This window comes from Garra rufa, chromosome 20 (assembly GCF_049309525.1).
Source record: "Garra rufa chromosome 20, GarRuf1.0, whole genome shotgun sequence".
NCBI lineage: Eukaryota > Metazoa > Chordata > Actinopteri > Cypriniformes > Cyprinidae > Garra > Garra rufa.
Window position 1 is genome coordinate 2,693,227 of NC_133380.1, and position 19,426 is coordinate 2,712,652.

General features: G+C 28.0%; 1 protein-coding gene across 1 annotated transcript in view; it reads left to right on the top strand.

Annotated features, from left to right (window-relative positions):
- LOC141294285 (nidogen-1-like) overlaps window positions 1-19,426 on the top strand; it is a 63,547-nt gene that overhangs the window by 19,447 nt on the left and 24,674 nt on the right. The window contains exons 2-11 of the mRNA XM_073826359.1: window positions 723-1,025; window positions 3,182-3,414; window positions 4,917-5,320; window positions 5,406-5,546; window positions 7,960-8,211; window positions 10,904-11,104; window positions 12,408-12,641; window positions 17,041-17,178; window positions 19,049-19,177; window positions 19,265-19,408. Of these exons, the coding sequence (XP_073682460.1) occupies window positions 723-1,025; window positions 3,182-3,414; window positions 4,917-5,320; window positions 5,406-5,546; window positions 7,960-8,211; window positions 10,904-11,104; window positions 12,408-12,641; window positions 17,041-17,178; window positions 19,049-19,177; window positions 19,265-19,408 (2,179 nt within the window). The remainder of the gene's footprint in view (window positions 1-722; window positions 1,026-3,181; window positions 3,415-4,916; window positions 5,321-5,405; window positions 5,547-7,959; window positions 8,212-10,903; window positions 11,105-12,407; window positions 12,642-17,040; window positions 17,179-19,048; window positions 19,178-19,264; window positions 19,409-19,426) is intronic.

Genomic DNA, 19,426 nt, shown 5'->3' on the forward strand with positions numbered 1-19,426 from the left:
TATGGTAGGTTTCTATTGCCAAAAGTTTAAAAATATGTAAAAAAAAAAGTTGTGCCATATGCAAGAATATGGCAAGTTTTTATTTTAATATGCGAGAATATGCAACATATTTTTATATTGCAAAATGCAAGATTATTTAACTTCTGAAATTACAGTATGCAAGAATATGCATTTTATTGCAATATGCAAAAATATGAAATTTTTGTGCAATTTTTAGTTTTTTTGCATTATGCAAGAATATACAACTTTTTAATTTTATTATGCAACATTTATAGTGCAGTATGCAAGAACATGCATTTTGCAATATGCAGTGTTTTTGTCTTGCAATATGCAAGAATTTGCAATGTTTTTATTGCAAAATGTAAAACATTTTACAAAAAAAAGTTTTTTGTTGTTTGTTTTTTGGCATTATGCATGAATATGCAAATTTTTTTTTTTGCAATATTCCAAAATATGTGCCTTTTTTAAATTGCAGTTTTTTACTGCAGTATACAAAATACACAGATTTTTTTTTCACCTTTTTTACCACTCCTCAACTAGCCACACGATATGAATTGTTGTTCCTTAAAGTTATGCATGTAAGTGTATTACATTAGCACTCAGGGTGTTGTTTAATTCAAAACTAATTTGTTTTACTTCTACATATCAGTGTCTTTCCTAACCACTGTCATAAAAATTGCAGAACACATACAAATTGGTTTCTCTGGTGGTGTTCTCTGCAGGTCAACACCAATGGCTTCATCTCGCTGACCAAACCCACCGATGAGTCTGAGTACCTGGGGAAGATGCCGGCCAGTTTTGGTATGATTGCAGCCTTCCTGGGAGATCTGGACACCACCGATGGGGCCGGTCATGTCTATTTCCGCCAGGATAAAAGCCCTGATGTTCTCCAAAGAGCTGCAGAGCACATTGGCCAAGCGTTTCCTTTAGATGGTGGGATAAAACCCACTCACGCCGTCATCGTCACTTGGGAGAACGTCTTGCCTCAAGGTGAACTCGGAAGAGGAGATGGAGATGGATTTACGGTACATTCCTCAAGTCTGAATGTTTTGCACTTACTAAAGTTAGTTATGAAGCAGGCACAACAGCATCTACCAGTCAGATTACCTTTATTTAAATTTTCATTGCATTATGCAAGAATATGCCATTTTTTATTGCAATATGCAAGAAAATGCAGTGTTTTATCGCAATATTCAAAAATATGCAGTTTTTTATTGCAGTATTGAAGAATATACAAAGTTTTTTTTGTGATGTGTAATATGCGGTTTTTAATGTAGTATTCGAAACTATGCAGTTATTTCTTGAAATATGCAAGAATATGATGTTTTTTTTATTGCAATATGCAAGATTATACAATGTTGTTGTTTTGTGATGTGCAATAATATGCAGTTTTTATTGTAATATGCAACGTTATTGCCCTGAAATTTGCAAGAATAGGCAGATTTTTTTATGCAATATGCAAGAATGTGCAACTTTATTGCCTTGAAATATGCAAGAAAATGCAGATTGTATTGAAATATGCAAAAATATGCAGATCTATTGTTTTGCTATATGTAAGAATGTGCAGTTTTTTTACTGCAGTATGGAAAAATATGCAAAGTTATTGTTTTGTGATGTGCAATAATATGCAGTTTTTAATGCAGTATTAAAAAAACAGTTATTGTCTTGAAATATGCAAGAATATGCAGTTTTTTGTTGCAATATTGAAGAATGTGCAGTTATTGTTTTGTGATGAGTAATAATATGTAGTTTTTGTTAATGCAGTATCCAAAAATATGCAGTTATTTTTTTAAATATGCAAGAAAATGTGGTGCTTTATTGCAATATGCAACGTTATTGTCTTGTGATATGCAAGAACTGCATATTATTGCACAGCACAAAACAATAACTTTGAATATTTTTCCATATTGCAATAAAAAAATGCATATTCTTGCATATTGCAATAAAAACTGCATATTCTTGCACGTTTCAAGGCAATAACTGCAGATTTTTGAATATTGCATTAACAAAAACTACATATTTTTGCAAATTGCATTAAAAATGGCATTTTCTTGCATAATGCAATAAAGAACAGCATATTCTTGCATATTTCAAAGCAATAACTGCATATTTTTAAATATTGCATTAACAAAAACTACATATTCTTGTATATTGCATTAAAAAACGGCATATTCTTGCATATTTCAAGACAATAACTGCATATTTTGAATACTGCATATTCTTGCATATTGCAATAAAGCACTGCATTTCTTGCATATTACAAGACAATAATGTTGCATATTGCAATAAAAAACTGCATATTCTTGCATATTACAAGGCAATAACTGCATATTTTTACATACTGCATTAACAAAAACTACATATGCTTGCAGATTGCATAAAAAAGTCATATTCTTGCATATTTCAAAGCAATAACTGCATATTTTTACATACTGCATTAACAAAAACTACATATGCTTGCAGATTGCATAAAAAAGTCATATTCTTGCATATTTCAAAGCAATAACTGCATATTTGTACATACTGCATTAACAAAAACTACATATTCTTGCATATTGCATTAAAAAACGGCATATCTTGCATAATGCAATAAAAAACTGCATATTCTTGCATATTTCAAGGCAATAACTGCATATTTTTACATACTGCATTAACAAAAACTACATATGCTTGTATATTGCATTAAAAAACGGCATATTCTTGCATAATGCAATAAAAAACTGCATATTCTTGCATATTTCAAGACAATAACTGCATATTTTTACATACTGCATTAACAAAAACTACATATGCTTGTATATTGCATTAAAAAACGGCATATTCTTGCATAATGCAATAAAAAACTGCATATTCTTGCATATTTCAAGACAATAACTGCATATTTTGAATACTGCATATTCTTGCATATTGCAATAAAGCACTGCATTTCTTGCATATTACAAGACAATAATGTTGCATATTGCAATAAAAAACTGCATATTCTTGCATATTTCAAGGCAATAACTGCATATTTTTACATACTGCATTAAAAAACTACATATATTTTCATGCACTATGGAAGAAAGTGTTAATGTTGCAAAGTTCTTCAGTTATGCAAATTCAATTCATCGGCAAAGCAGCTCTAAACAGACAATATTGTCATTCCTTTCTGAAATGCAAACTTGTTGTGACTCTGTTGCAGAGAAACACGTTCCAGCTCGTTGTAGCAAACCTGGAGACCGCATCTTACGCCATCCTGCTGTATCCAGAGGAAAACATGCAGTTCGGCTCCACGCTCATCAGTGATGAAGATCAGCTGGTTGAAGTCGGCTTTAACGAGGGGAAGGTGGCGGGCTGGTTCGGGTGGGCGAGCACTCAGGGATCCTACTATCGCATCACTCAGGACACAGAGGAGTCGGTCAGCGCCCTCGCACAGTAAGTGCCTTTTTAGTCTAGTTTTGTGTCTTAATAATTTGGGCGCCCTCAAGTTCTTCAGCTAGTAAGTTGTTCATAAAAGGTAATATATGTGACCCTGGACCACAAAACCAGTCATAAGGTTAAATTTTACAAAACTGAGATGTATACAACATATGAAGCTCAATAAATAAGCTTTCTATTGATGTATGGTTTGTTAGGATAGGACAATATTTGGCCGAGATACATCTATTTGAAAATCTGAAATCTGAGGATGCAAAAAAATCAAAATACTGAGAAAATCACCTTTAAAGTTTTCAAAATTAAGTTCTTAACAATGCATATTACTAATCAAAAATTACATTTTGATATATTTATAGTAGGAATTTTACAAAAAATCTTCATGGAACATGATCTTTACTTAATTTCCTAATGATTTTTGGCATAAAAGAAAAATCTATAATTTTGACCCATACAATGTATTTTTGGCTATTGCTACAAATATACCCCAGCGACTTAAGACTGGTTTTGTGGTCCAGGGTCACATATGAAAATGATTAATGTTTTAAAACACCAACAGGTTTTTTTATGCTTGTATTTTACTTTAATAACCCCTTTGCAAACAAATCAACAGAAATTTGGGGAATGTATTTATTTTTTTAAATTTTGAATTAGACTTTGCTGTGTATTTTTTTATTTGTTCTTTTATATATAATATACACACACATATTTACAAATAAAAAATGAATAAATGTTATAAATTAATTTTAATATATTAATGATTTACATACATAATTTTTTTAAATATACATTTTTTGGTCATATATAAATAAATTATAAAAAATATAAAATTTAAATAAAAAATAGCATATTTTAATAATGCTAAAATAACACTGTGTCATTTTATTTATCATTTATATGGCTCATTTTAACTTTAAAAATATGTCTATATATTTTTTTATACATTATATCATAGGTTTTTTTGGAAACACTTTACAATAAGGTTCATTAATTAAACATTAGTTAATGTATTAACTAACATGAACTAACCATGAGCAATACATTTGTTACTGTATTTACTAATCTTTATTAACATTAGTTAACGGAAATACAGTTGTTTATTGTTTGTTCATGTTAGTTCACACTGCATTAACTAATGTTAACAAAATTTTAATAATGCATTAGTAAATGTTGAAATTAACATTAACACAGATTAATAAATGCTGTATAAGTCCAGTTCATTATTAGTTCATGTTAACTAATGTGGTTAACTAATGAACCTTATTGTAAAGTGTTACCGTTTTTTTTTTCAGTACAATCATTTAAACTAGTTCAAATAAACAGTTTAAATGTTTTTTAAATATTTTTTTTGGAGTTTGAATAATGTCGGCTTAGTTGAACATTCCCTCAATGTAAGTCTATGGGACTTTGATGATTTTTAATCTTCAATTTGATGAATTTTCTCAAGCCAAGCTAATAATATAATATATTAATGTGTTGCAACTCCTCTTCAATCTTCTCAGGGAGACGAACTCGGGCCTTCCTGGTGTTTGGGTCTACCAGATTGGGTCTTCGCTTTTCACCTCCATCACACCTGGAGAGGTCACAGAGGTCACGGAGGTCACAGAGATTGCAACAGTCACAGCGATCACAGACGTCACGTCTGAGGAGACTATGGTGGACACTCCGGTTCCTGAGCCGTCGGCCCCATGGTCTGGACGTCACGAGGAGCATCAGACCGACGAACCTCTGAATGAAAGACTCAGCACCAGTCCAGAGCCGTTCGCAGAGTCCTCTACTCCTGATGAGCCTCATGATCGATACGTTCAACCGCGGCGACCGCAAACGCCTCAACGACCGCAGATCGCACAGGTACCGCAGATCCCGCAGGTGGTGATCATCGATGAGGACGAGCTGAACGTCGACGGTGAGAGAAATGAACTGGATATATTCAGACCAGATTGTCTAAATTGTGTGAGTTTATCACATTTTTCTTTGATTTTTTTTACCAGTGTTTTCTTATAATTACGAGACGTGCTCCAGCAACAAGCACAAGTGCTCTGTGTTCGCCGACTGCAGAGATTACACCAGCGGATACTGCTGTCACTGCAAACCCGGTTATTACGGCAATGGCAAGGATTGTGTCGCCGAAGGTGAGTTTACAATTGCATCACAACCAGGGTTATTATTGTTTATTTTTTATTTTTTTAATCAATTTTTTAATTTGTTCTTTTATATATAATATACACACACATATTTACAAATAAACAAATGAATAAATGTTATAAATTAATTTTTAAATAAATTATTTTTTTGGTCATGTATAAATAAATTATTAAAAATATAAAATTTTAATAAAAAAATAGCATATTTTAATAATGCTAAAATAACACTGTGTCATTTTATTTATCATTTATATGGCTCATTTTAACTTTAAAAATATGTCTACTTTTTTTATACATTTTATTATAGTTTTTTTATTTTAGTACAATCATTTAATTAACAATAAAAATAATCTCTTTTGAAATAAAATTAAATATAATATAAAATATATATCTGTAATTATTTTATTTAATTTTTTTGGTATGGCAACATTTCTAATTTTTTTTAAACTGAAACAAAAAAAAAACTAGAGCTAAAACTGAAATAAAAAAATATTTAAAATATTAAAATATTTTTAAAAACCTGATTTATAAAATACACAAAATCAGCTAAAACTAAAAATTTAAATTAAAAAAATTAAAATAAAAACGAATTCAAAATATTGATCAAATTTGAGTCAAATTTAAAAATTTTGTTTAGCTGAAGCATTAAAATAACTAAAACAAAAATTAAAAATAATTAAAAACTGTATAGCAATATTTTTAAAAAGCTAAAAACTGATTAAAAACTAAACTAAGAAAAAAAAATAAATCTAGTTATTTTAAACTAAATTTTATTCAATTAAGTTTAAAATTATTTTATTATAATGAAAATAAGACAAACCATTAAAAAAACTTTTGTTACTTCAAATAAATGTTAACTGAAATAAAATACAATAAAATATATAAAAAAAACTTTAACTTATTTTATTTCGGTTTGCCTCCAAATAATTTTTTTTTGTTAAATTGTTGTCTAAAGTTAAAGTACTAAAATAACTAATACTTAAAAGAAAAAAATTAAAAAAATTAAACTATATAGACATATTTACTAAAATTGACAAAAAACATACAACAAAATTACTATAACTAAGCCAAGTAAAATGACAAGGAAAAATATTAAAATAAAAAAGTTTTCAAAATATTAATACAAACTATTATATTAAACTCATTTTGATTATTAGAATTTTTAAAATATCTATGATTTTTATACATTTTTATTTCATAGTTTTTTTTATAATTTTATTTGAGTGTTTTAGTTATTTTAAACTACATTTTATTAAATTAAGTTTAAAATTATTTTATTATAATGAAAATGAGACAAACCATTAAAAAACTTTTGTTACTTTAAATAAATGTTAACCGAAATAAAATACAATAAAATGACAAATTTAAATTATTTAAAATTAAAAAAATAAACTATACAGACATATTTACTAAAATTAAAAAAAAAAAAAAAAAAAATTACTAAAACTTTAAGTCAAATAAAATGACAAGAAAAAATAAAAAAGGTTTTCAAAATATTAATAAAAACTGTAACATTAAACTGCACCACTCACAAAATTTTGAATATGAGTTTTGAATATTTTGAATACGTTTTATATATATATAAATATATATAGTCATTTTGATTATTAGTATTTTTAAATATCTATGATTTTTGTTTTATATTATTATATATTTTTTTATTCTTAGATATTTTAAACTAATTTTATTAAACTAAGTTTAAAATTATTTTATTATAATGAAAATGAGACAAACCATTAAAAAACTTTTGTTACTTTAAATAAATGTTAACCAAAATAAAATACAATAAAATGACAAATTTAAATTATTTAAAATTAAAAAAATAAACTATACAGACATATTTACTAAAATTTAAAAAAAAAAAAAAAAAAATTACTAAAACTTTAAGTCAAATAAAATGACAAGAAAAAATAAAAAAGGTTTTCAAAATATTAATAAAAACTGTAACATTAAACTGCACCACTCACAAAATTTTGAATATGAGTTTTGAATATTTTGAATACGTTTTATATATATATCAATATATATAGTCATTTTGATTATTAGTATTTTTAAATATCTATGATTTTTGTTTTATTTTATTATATTTTTTGTTTTATTTTTAGATATTTTAAACTAATTTTAATTTTTAAGTTTAAAATTATTTTATTATAAATGAGATATGTTGCTTCAAAAACAAACTAAAATGTATTTATTATTTATTTCTGTGTTATTTATTTATTTGTTTATTTCATTTCATTTCAAGTAATGAAATTACTACCAGTTTTTAATGTTTTTGTTTTAGTTAATGATAATAAACCTGGTCCTAATCAATATTATGCATTTGGCTATATTATATAAACTTCCCTCATCCATTCTTACCAAGCAACAATAATGATCCCTCAATTTTCCGAATCTCCAGGCAAGCCGCAGAGGATGAACGGAAAGGTCAACGGCAGGATCTTCGTCGGTGATTCTCCGTCTCCCGTGGAGTTTTCCAACAACGACCTGCACTCGTACGTGGTCGCGAACGACGGTCGGGCGTATATCGCCATCAGCAGCATCCCGTCCAGCGTGGGCCCGTCTCTGCAGCCCCTTCCCGCTCTAGGCGAGGCCATCGGATGGGCGTTCGCTCTGGAGCAACCCGACTACCAGAACGGCTTCAGCATCATCGGTGAGACCTGATTAACAAATCTGAATCCTTTGATCATAATACTGCAATCATTCATAATCAGTAAGCTGTTCTGAAATCTCAAACCTGAAGGCTCATGCTTCAGATTCTCTGAAAAAAAAAAAAAACATTCACCTTTATCTGCACTCAAAAATTTCCTTTGAGATTCAGTTCCAGCTGCTGAAGTGAAAACACATGCTCACGCTCCAGGATTTGCACTCTTCCCCTGCCCAATTCTTTATGGAACCTTCTTAAAACTTTAATTTACTCACCCCCTTTGTCTTCTAAGATGTTCATGTCTTTCTTCAGTCGTAAAGAAATAATTTTTTTTGAAGAAAACATTTCAAGATTTTTCTCCATATAGTGGACTTCAATGGTGCCCTGAGTTTGAACTTCCAAAATGCAGTTTAAATGCAGCTTCAAAAGGGCTCTAAACGATCCCAGCCGAGGAAAAAAGGTCTTATCTAGTGAAACGATCGTTTATTTCCTAAAAAAATAATTTATTGGGTACAACGGGGCTTAAGGAACACCCTTAGAAAAATATGCGCTTTTCACTTTGCTTGTTATGGAGCAACAGATTTTGTGTGAAAATAAATCATACAAGTCGTTTAAGTTAATACTTGCTCAAAACAATTAAGTTGGTACTATTTTCTGCTTATTTTGATAAATACAAATATACTAAATATACTGTCATCAAAATGGTAAAATGAAAGCATTGAATGAAGCTTCAATGCTTCTGAAAGCATTGAAGATATCCCATAGTAATTTAATATAGATTTACAGTAGTAACAACTATATATATATATATATTATATGTGACCCTGGACCACAAAACCAGTCATAAGGTTAAATTTGACAAAACATGAGATTTATACATCATATGAAAGCTCAATAAATAAGCTTTCTATTGATGTATAGTTTGTTAGGATAGGACAATATTTGACTGAGATACATCTATTTGAAATCAGAAATCTGAGGATGCAAAAAAAAATCAAAAAGACTGAGAAAATCACCTTTAAAGTTGTCCAAATTAGGTTCTTAACAATGCATATTACAAATCAAAAATTACATTTTGATACATTTACAGTAGGAATTTTACAAAAAATCTTCATGGAACATGAACTTTACTTAATTTCTCAATGATTTTTGGCATAAAAGAAAAATCTAAAATTTTGACCCATGCAATGTATTTTTGGCTATTGCTACAAATATACCCCAGCGACTTAAGACTGGTTTTGTGGTCCAGGGTCACATATGATTAATAGCATGTTTTTGAATATGATGATTTCATTCTAAACATTGAGATTATCTTTAGGATGGACACCCAACATAATATATAGTATTTTCCATCTGAATCTAACAATGACGTGTAAACAAATAGAAAAGTCAGCCTTTTATTATAATTATTGTGCCTTTTAGCCCCAACAGTGTAAAAAAACAGACTATTTGTTAACTTAAAATAATTTGTTACCCTGTTGACTTAACAAAATTGGTGGGGAAAGTTACCTGGATGCCTTAAAATTTTATGTTCAGTCAACTCAAAAAAGTTTAGTCAACTTGAAATGTTAAGTTGTACTAAGTGACAACTTATAATTGATATATTTGATATTTGAGTTGACTCAACGTAAAATTGTCACTTAGTACAACTTAACATTTCAAGTTGACGAAAGTTTTTTAAGTTGACTGAACTTTAATTTTAAATTTAATTTTAAGGCAGCCAGGTAACAAATTATTTTAAGTTGACTCAACAAATTGTTTTTTACAGTAAACAGCAGAGGTGCTTTTTACCCCAGAAACCATACTTCTACATATTCTTTCATTATTTAAAAACTGTTTCTTTAATTATCTTAAACAAAACTGAAAATCATTAAGAAGACCTTTGTCTCAAGATATTCACATTTTTCTGCCATCTAGTGGTTCTGGTTTCTAAGTGACAACTTAGATATTTCAGTTGACTTAAATTTTTTTTTTTGTTAAACTTGGGTTTAAAAGATGGGCAGGTTACCTAGCTGCCTTAAAATTTTAAGTTGAATCAACTCAAATAACAAAACTTAACATTTCAAGTTGACTAAACATTTTTGAGTCGACTGAACTTAAAATTTCAGCCAGGTAACAAATAATTTTAAGTTGACTCAACAAATTGTTTTTTTACAGTGAACAGCAGAGGTGCTTTTTACCCCAGATACCGTACTTCTACATATTCTTTCATTATTTAAAAACTGTTCCTTTAATTATCTTAAACCAAACTGAAAATCATTAAGAAGACCTTTGTCTCGAGATATATTCACATTTTTCTGCCATCTAGTGGTTCTAGTTTCTAAGTGACAACTTAGATATTTGAGTTGACTTAAAAAATTGGTTTGTTAAACTTGGGTTTTAAAGCTTTGTTTAAAAGCAGGGTAAGTTACCTAGCTGCCTTATAATGTTAAGTTGAATCAACTCAAATAACAAAACTTAACATTTCAAGTTGACTAAACTTTTTTAAGTCGACTGAACTGCATTTTTGCAAGAAAAATTTGACATCTAAGATTTTTGGAACGTCCTTATGTTATTTGTACTTAATGAACTTTATTTTAATGTTATTTTTTTCGGTAAAAAGGTTAGTAGAACGTTGTAAAAAGACATTCTTGTCACCTTTAAATAATTATCTAATGATGATTATGTGTTTTAAAAAACATTTGTCTAACCTCGGCAGGAGGGGTTTTCACACGGCAGGCAGAGGTGGTCTTCCAACCCGGGAACGAGCGGCTGACCATCAGACAGGAGTTCAGTGGCATCGATGAACACGATCATCTGCTGATCAGCACTACACTGGACGGCAGGATCCCTGAGGTCCCTCCAGGAGCAACGGTTCAGATCCAGCCCTACAACCAGATTTACCAATACTCCAGCAACCGTCAGTCAACTATAAGACACTTTCAGAATCTGACGAATGTTCATTACTTTAGCAAAATAAGAGCAATCATATTAAATGCATGTTATTGTTTATTAAGTACTGACCTGAATAAGATATTTCACATAAAAGACATTTACATATAATCCACAAGATGATATCTAGCCAATATCTAACGATCTAGCCAAGCCTATAAACTAGAATCATGCTAGCAACCTGCTACTAACTTGTCAGTCATGCTAATGTAATGCTAGTAACTTGCTAATCGTACTAGAAACATGTTACAAACTTGCTAGCCAGGCTAGAAACATGTTAGCAACATGCTAGCAACTTGCTAATCATGCTAGAAACATGCTAGCAACTTGCTAGTCAGGCTAGAAACATGTTAGAAAAATGCTAGAAACTTGCTAATCATGCTAGGAACATGCTAGCAACTTGCTAATCATTGTAGGAACATGCTAGCAACTTGATAGTCAGCTAGAGACATGTTAGCAACTTGTTAATCATGATAGGAACATACTAGCAACTTGTTAGTCAGGCTAGAAACATGTTAGAAACATGTTAGCAACTTGTTAATAATGATAAAAACATGTTAGCAACTTGCTAATCAAGCTAGAAACATGTTTGACAACTTGCTAATCATGCTAGAAACATGCTAGCAACTTGATAGTCAGACTAGAAACATGTTAGAAACGTGTTAGCAACTTGCTAATCATGCTAGGAACATGCTAGCAACTTGTTAGTCAGGCTAGAAACATGTTAGAAACGTGTTAGCAACTTGCTAATCATGCTAGGAACATGTTAACAACTTGATAGTCAGACTAGAAACATGTTAGAAACGTGTTAGCAACTTGCTGATCATGCTAGAAACATGCTAAAAATTTGCTAATCATGTTAGAAACATGCTAAAAATTGGCTAATCATGTTAGAAACATGCTAAAAATTTGCTAATCATGTTAGAAATATGCTTGTTATTAATGTTAAAAACATGCTAGTATTAATCAGGCTAGTGCTAACATGCTAATTATGTTAGAAACTTGCTAATCATGCTAGAAAAATGCTAAACGTGCTGAAAAAATGTTAGAATCATGGTAACTACATTCTAATCACACATGCTAATCATCTAATTTATTTATATAAAGTTCAAAGCTTTTACAGCTGCTTTAAACTTACAAGCTAGGCTTCCTCCAGCCAACCTAAAGTTCGTCTCGACAGATGTTTTTATCTGGTTGAGTTTGGCGGTTTGTTGCTGCCACAGTAACACATGTGTAAAGTATTTTGCATGTCTATGTTCTGATGTTCACAGTGATCACGTCCTCCTCGCGGCGGGACTACAGCGTTAGCATGCCCGACGGTAGCGTTCGCTCTCACAGCTACTTGTGGACCCAGAACATCAAGTTCCAGAGCTGTCCACACGAGGAGCTCATGAGCTCTGTTCCGGCGAGCCAACAGCTGAGCGTCGACCAGATCTTCGTCATGTACGACTCCGGCAATCAGCTGATCCGCTTCGCCACGAGCAACAAGATCGGCTCCGTCCACAGTAAGGAAAACTCACGCTCACAAACCAGAACTACAGCAAACGTGTCAACATTCACAACCCAGTGAATACTAAAATACACCACAGAGCGACTAAACACTGGGTTTGCTCGTGTATATGTTGGATAATGACTCACACGCCTCTGTTTAAAAGTTTGGGGTTGGTAAGAGTTGCTAATGTTTTTAAAAGAAGTCTCTTTTGTTCACCAAGGCTGTGTTTATTTGATTAAAAATACAGTAAAAAATTAAAAAATAATATTACAATTTCAAATAGCATTTTTTAATGTAAATATAAGGTGAAATGTAATTTATTCTTCTGATGAAAAGCTGATTTTTTCAGCATCATTACTCCAGTCTTTAGTGGTACACTATTTTTTATTTATTTTAATTGTACATTTCTATGATTTTTACATTTTTAACAAGCGTTTTATTTAGTTTTTATTTATTTATTTAGCTATTATTTAAATTATAAACTATTTTTAATTGTACATTTCTATGATTTTATACATTTTTAATAAGCGTTTTTATTTATTTATTTAGCTATTATTTAAATTATAAACTATTTTTAATTGTACATTTCTATGATTTTATAAATTTTTAACAAGCGTTTTATTTAGTTTTTATTTATTTATTTAGCTATTATTTAAATTATAAACTATTTTTAATTGTACATTTCTATGATTTTATAAATTTTTAACAAGCGTTTTATTTAGTTTTTATTTATTTATTTAGCTATTATTTAAATTATAAACTATTTTTAATTGTACATTTCTATGATTTTATAAATTTTTAACAAGCGTTTTATTTAGTTTTTATTTATTTATTTAGCTATTATTTAAATTATAAACTATTTTTAATTGTACATTTCTATGATTTTATTAATTTTTACAAGCGTTTTATTTAGTTTTTATTTATTTATTTAGCTATTATTTAAATTATAAATTATTTTCAATTGTACATTTCTATGATTTAATACATTTTTAGTAAGCATTTTATTTTTATTTTTAAATAGTTCATTTTAATCTTGCATTTTTTAGGTTTCTATTTGGGCATTATTTAAATTATAAATTATTTTGATTATTACAAATTTTGTATTTTTTATTATTTCAAATGATAAAAAATATTACTTCAAAATGTTTAATTTTAATTGGAAATTTTATGGGTTTGTATTTAGCTTTTATTTTTCAATTCTATTTTTCTTAATCTTACAAATTTACAGTTTTATTCATTTTTATTTTTATATCTTTATCTATTATTTGAAAAGCGTTCATTTTAATTGTGCATTTTGTGTTTTTTTTTATTTAACTATTATTTAGTTTTTTTAATTATTTTATATCTTAGCAATGTATATTTTTACACATTTTTAGTAAGAATTTTGTTATGATTGTTATTTAAAAATAATTTATTTTAATTGGACATTTAGGGTTTATAAATTTAAAAAATTATAAAAAAAAATTTTTTGACAAATTTACAGTTTTATTAATTTTATTTCACATATTATTGTATATCATTCATTTTAATTCAGTATATTATGTTTTTTTTAGCTATTATTTAAATTATAGTTTTATACATTTTTAGTATTTTATTTTGTCTATTATTTTATAATCGTTATTTTAAAATTGTTCATTTTAATTGGATATAAATGGGTTTTTATTAGCTAGCTGTTATTTAAATTATAATTTATTTTTAATGTTACAAAATTATAATTGTATTGATTTTTAGTAAGCATTTTTTAATCATTTTAAAATCGTTAATTTTAATTGTGCATTTTATAGGTTTTTATTTAGCTTTTTTTTAGACATGGTTAATGTTACAAAATAATAGTTTTATTCATTTTTATTAGCCATTTTATTTTAAAATTATTTATTTAAATGTAAATGTATTCAAATGTTTTTTTTAATGATTCTAATTAATTATCCTCCTTCAGAAAAGCTCAAGAAACATTTCTGATTATTATCAGTGTTGAAAACAATTGCGCTGCACAATATTTTTGTGAAAACGGTCATTTATTTGAAACAGAATCTTGTCTATACTCTCGCTTTTGATCACTTTGATGCATCTTTGATGAATAGTAGTATTAATTTCTTTAAAAAGAAATCTTAGTGACCCCAAAAATGGAGCGGTAGAGCATGTTGTTTACTAGTAAAGTTCATGTATCTCAGTAGAAACATATAACTCAGTCTCCCGCTGATGTTTATGTGTGCTGTGGGTTAAAGGTTGTCCGAGTGTTTGTGCCGGTTAATGTAAGCCGATCCGAGTTAAATCCACAGCTGAAGAGCGCTAACATCTGTGCTGTAACGTACATCTGGAGGTTCGACCGTCTCTTGTTCAGGACAAACGTCTGTCAGCAGGAGCTATAACCCGCATGTTGGTGGTTATTAAGATCAGTCCACAGTTGTAAGATGTGACAGGCTCAAATGTGCTTCTTTTTGAAGCATATCAAGTCATTATTGTATAGTGTTTTTCACTAAACACACTGATCGCTGTGTGACATCAAAGTACAGTTTGAGAGTTAATTCTGATTCCTGCAGCTCGTGTTGGATGGGTTGATTTTCTACGACAGTGTTTTAGTGCCACGTAAAAAAAAAAAAAAAAAATCCTAAGATTACGTAAAATTTTACGAATCAAGCTGAAATTACGAGAATAAAGTTAAAATATTAAGACTTTCTTCTCAAAATATTTTGTCTTTATTATTTTTTTGTGATTTTGACTTTATTCTCTAAATTTTCCCATTTAAATTTTTTTAACTTTAAAGTTTTTTTTCTCATTTAAATTTGTCTATATAGTTTATATAAATTTTTATTTTATTAATATTATACATTTTTTCACTTTAATTTTAGTTGACGTTCTGGTAATTTTTTTATGTCTATATAGTTTTTTCTATTTTTAAAGTAATTTGGTGTAGTAGTGAGTGTATCATTGCAAATTTAAACTTTGTATTTTCCGTATTCACAAGTTTAAGTAGTTAAGTTTTGTGTCATCTATATTATTTAATTTTTGTATTTTCTGTTTTCACTTTTTTAATTTTAGTTGAAGCTGTAATCATGTTGTGCTTTTGCCATTTTTATTACTTTTTTTTAAATATGTCTATAGTCTTTCTTTCTTTCTTTCTTTGTCTATATAGTTTTTTATTATTTTTTTATTAATTGATTAATTAATTTATTTATTTATTCGTTCTTTCATTTAATATAAATTTGGGTTTATTTATTTATTCATTTATTTTGTTTTCAGTTTAATGTTAGCTGAAGTTCTAGTAATTTTGTTGTGCTTTTCCCATTTAAAAAAAAAAAATAGGTCTATATAATTGTTCTTAAGTTTGTCTATATAGTTTTTATTAATTGATTATTTAGTTAATTTTTTCTATCTTTCATTTATTATAAATTTGGGTTTATTTATTATTATTATTATTTTGTTTTCTATTTAATTTTAGTTGAAGTTCTAGTGATTTTGTTGTGATTTTCCTATTTTTGTTATTTTTTTAAATATGTCTATATAGGTTTTCTTTCTTTCAAATTTGTCTATATAGTTTTTATAATTTTTTTATTAATATATATATATTTTTTTGTTTAAATTTAGTTTTAGTTGAAGTTCTAGTTATTTTGTTGTGATTTTCACATTTTTAGTTTTTAATGTCTGTTTTTTTTTCTTTCTTTTAAATTTGCCTATTTAGTTTTATTATTTTTTATTTTATTAATATATATATATATATATATATATATATTGTATTTCTTTTGTTTTAAATTTTTGTTGTGATTTTCCCATTTTTATTTTTTAAATATAGTCGATATAGTTTTTTCTTTCTTTTAAATTTATCTATATAGTTTTTATTTAAAAAAAAATATTAATATATATATTTTTTCACTTCAATTTTAGTTGAAGTTCTAGTAATTTTTTTAAATGTCTATATAGTTTGTTCTTTATTTTCTTTCTTTTAAATTTGTCTATATAGTTTTTATTTTATTAATATATATATTTTTTTTTTCACTGTAATTTTAGTTGAAGTTCTAGTATTTTTTTCCATTTTTATTTATTTTTTAAAATATGTCTATATAGTTTTTCTTTTAAATTTGTCAATATAGTTTTTAATATTTTTTATTTTATTAATATATATATATATATATATATATATATATATATATATATATATATATTTTTTTTTTTTTATTATTATTATTATTAATATACATTTATTTATTTTATATTTAATATATATATATTTTAGTTGAAGTTCTAGTAATTTTGTTGTGATTTTCTCTTTTTTTTATATGTCTATATAGTTTTTTTTCTTTTTTATAGTCATTTGTATAATAAATGATGCATGTAATGCGTGTAATGCATTTTAATGTGGTTTCATATTAATGTGCATTATGTTAAAAATAAACGCAGACTCGCATGTTTTCCAGGTGGAATCCCGGAGCAGAATCCCTGTTTCACCGGGAGACACGGATGCGACACTAACGCCGTCTGCCGTCCCGCTCAAGGAAAGGAGTTCACCTGCGAATGCGCTGCTGGATTCACCGGCGACGGACGGGTTTGTTACGGTAAGATCCTCCTTTACAGATTATGTTTTGTGTTCAAACATCTGCGTTGAGTTACTCTGCGAGTTGTTCTCTGGCTGTAGAAATTATATTATAATTTAATTTGAGTTCAAAGAAGCTCGTGGTTCACAGACGGGTCGATGATACAATACAAACATGCAGCGGAAGAGACTCGTGACTGTATATACAGCAGTTAATTCATGGGATGTTTCCTCTCTTTGGGAAAACCTAGAATTTAGGGTAAAGAAAACATTTTTTTCCTCCTGGGATTCATGCATGGTTTGGTCCACAGTTTGTCCCCCTCTTGGAGAAAATCTGGGTCTTGTCTTTGTTAATAAACACAGAAACAGAATTATTAATGCACTTTATAATAAACATTTATTTTAAATAATAACATGTATTTATTTTGTAGTATTATTTATTATTCATTGTTAATAGGTGAATCTAAAATAGAACATGTTCAGGTCATATTTCAACCCAATATCAAATGAAAGAAAAAAAAAGATACTTTAGTTTTATTTATTAGTATTTAATTTTTGTATTTTCTGTTTTCACTTTAATTTTAGTTGAAGCTGTAGTAATTTTATTGTGCTTTTGCCATTTTTTAAAAATATGTCTATATATTTTAAATTTGTCTATATAGTTTTTATTAATTTTTATTTATTTTCTACTTATTTTAGTTAAAGTTCTAGAAATTTTGTTGTAATTTTCCCATTTTTTATTATTTTTAAAAATATGTCTATAGTTTTTTCTTTCTTTCTTTCATTTTATTTTTAATTTGGATATATGGTTTTTATAAATTTTTATTTATTGCTTTTTTTGCATTTTCTGTTTTCACTTTAATTTTAAAGTTTTGTTGTGATTTTGCAAATGTTTTTATCATTTTTTAAAAATATGCCTATATAGTTTTTCTTTCTTTTATTTTCAATTTTTCTATATAGATTTTATTAATTTTATTTATTCGTGTTTATTTTTGGGGTATTTTCTGTTTTCATTTTTTTTTTAATTTGTAGTAATTTTGTTGTGATTTTTGCAATTTCTTTTTTAAATTATTTTTTAAAAATATGTCTGTATAGTGTTTTCTTTCTTTCTTTTAAATTTGTCTATATAGCTTTTTTCATTTTTATTTATTAGTATTTTTTTTTGTATTTTCTGTTTTCACTTTTAGTTGAAGTTCTAGTCATTTTGTTGTGATTTTTTATTTTTATAATTTAAAAAATATATATCTGTAGTTTTTTTGTTCTTTCTTTCTTTTATTTTAAATTTGTCTATATAGTGTTTATTCAGGTTTATTTATTAGTATTTCATTTTTGTATTTTCTCTGTTCACTTTATTTTTAGTTAAAGTTGTAGTAATTTTGTTGTGCTTTTGCCATTTTTTATTTTTAAATTTGTCTATATAATTTTATTTATTTTTTAAAATTTGTTTATATAGTTGTTAATCCTTTTTTATTTATTAGTATTTATTTTTTATATTTTTTGTTTTCACTTTAATTTTAGTTAAAGTTCTAGTAATTTCGTTGTGATTTTGCCATTTTTTAAAATTATTTTTATTTTTAAAAATATATCTATATCTATTTTTTTATTTTTATTTTAAATATGTCTATAAAGTTTTTATATAGACAAATATTTTATATTTTATTTAAATATTTAAACAAATCCAAAACTTAAGCAAAACTGTAAAATGTTAGAATGGAAAATAAAATAAAATAAAAAATCTGAAAAAAATAAATAATGTAGACTGTAAATTGTGAAGTATTTCTACAACATTTGCCTCCTTCCCTGAGTCTCCTTTAATAAAAAACTTCAAAATAAAAGCCTGTATTGATCTGTTTCCTGTGTTAACATAAGAATTTTCTCTCCTGGATTCTCAGATGTTGACGAGTGTTCAGAAAGCCCTCAGATCTGCGGTCCGTACAGCATCTGCAACAACCAGCCGGGATCTTTCCGCTGTGAGTGTCTGGACGGTTTTCAGTTCGCCAGCGATGGACGGACGTGCGTCGGTAGGAGTCTGTGTTTTTGAGACACGCATCTCTGTGACCAAAGCACTTGTGAACGGTGTTTCAGCTTATTTCTTGTTCCTCTTGCAGAGACGGAGCGTCCCGTGGATCACTGTCAGAGAGGAACGCACGACTGCGACGCTCCGGAGCGCTCCAGATGCAGCTACACGGGAGACTCGTCTTACGTCTGCTCCTGTCTGCCGGGCTTCTCTGGAGATGGACGGGCGTGTCAGGGTAAACTCTCACTCTCTG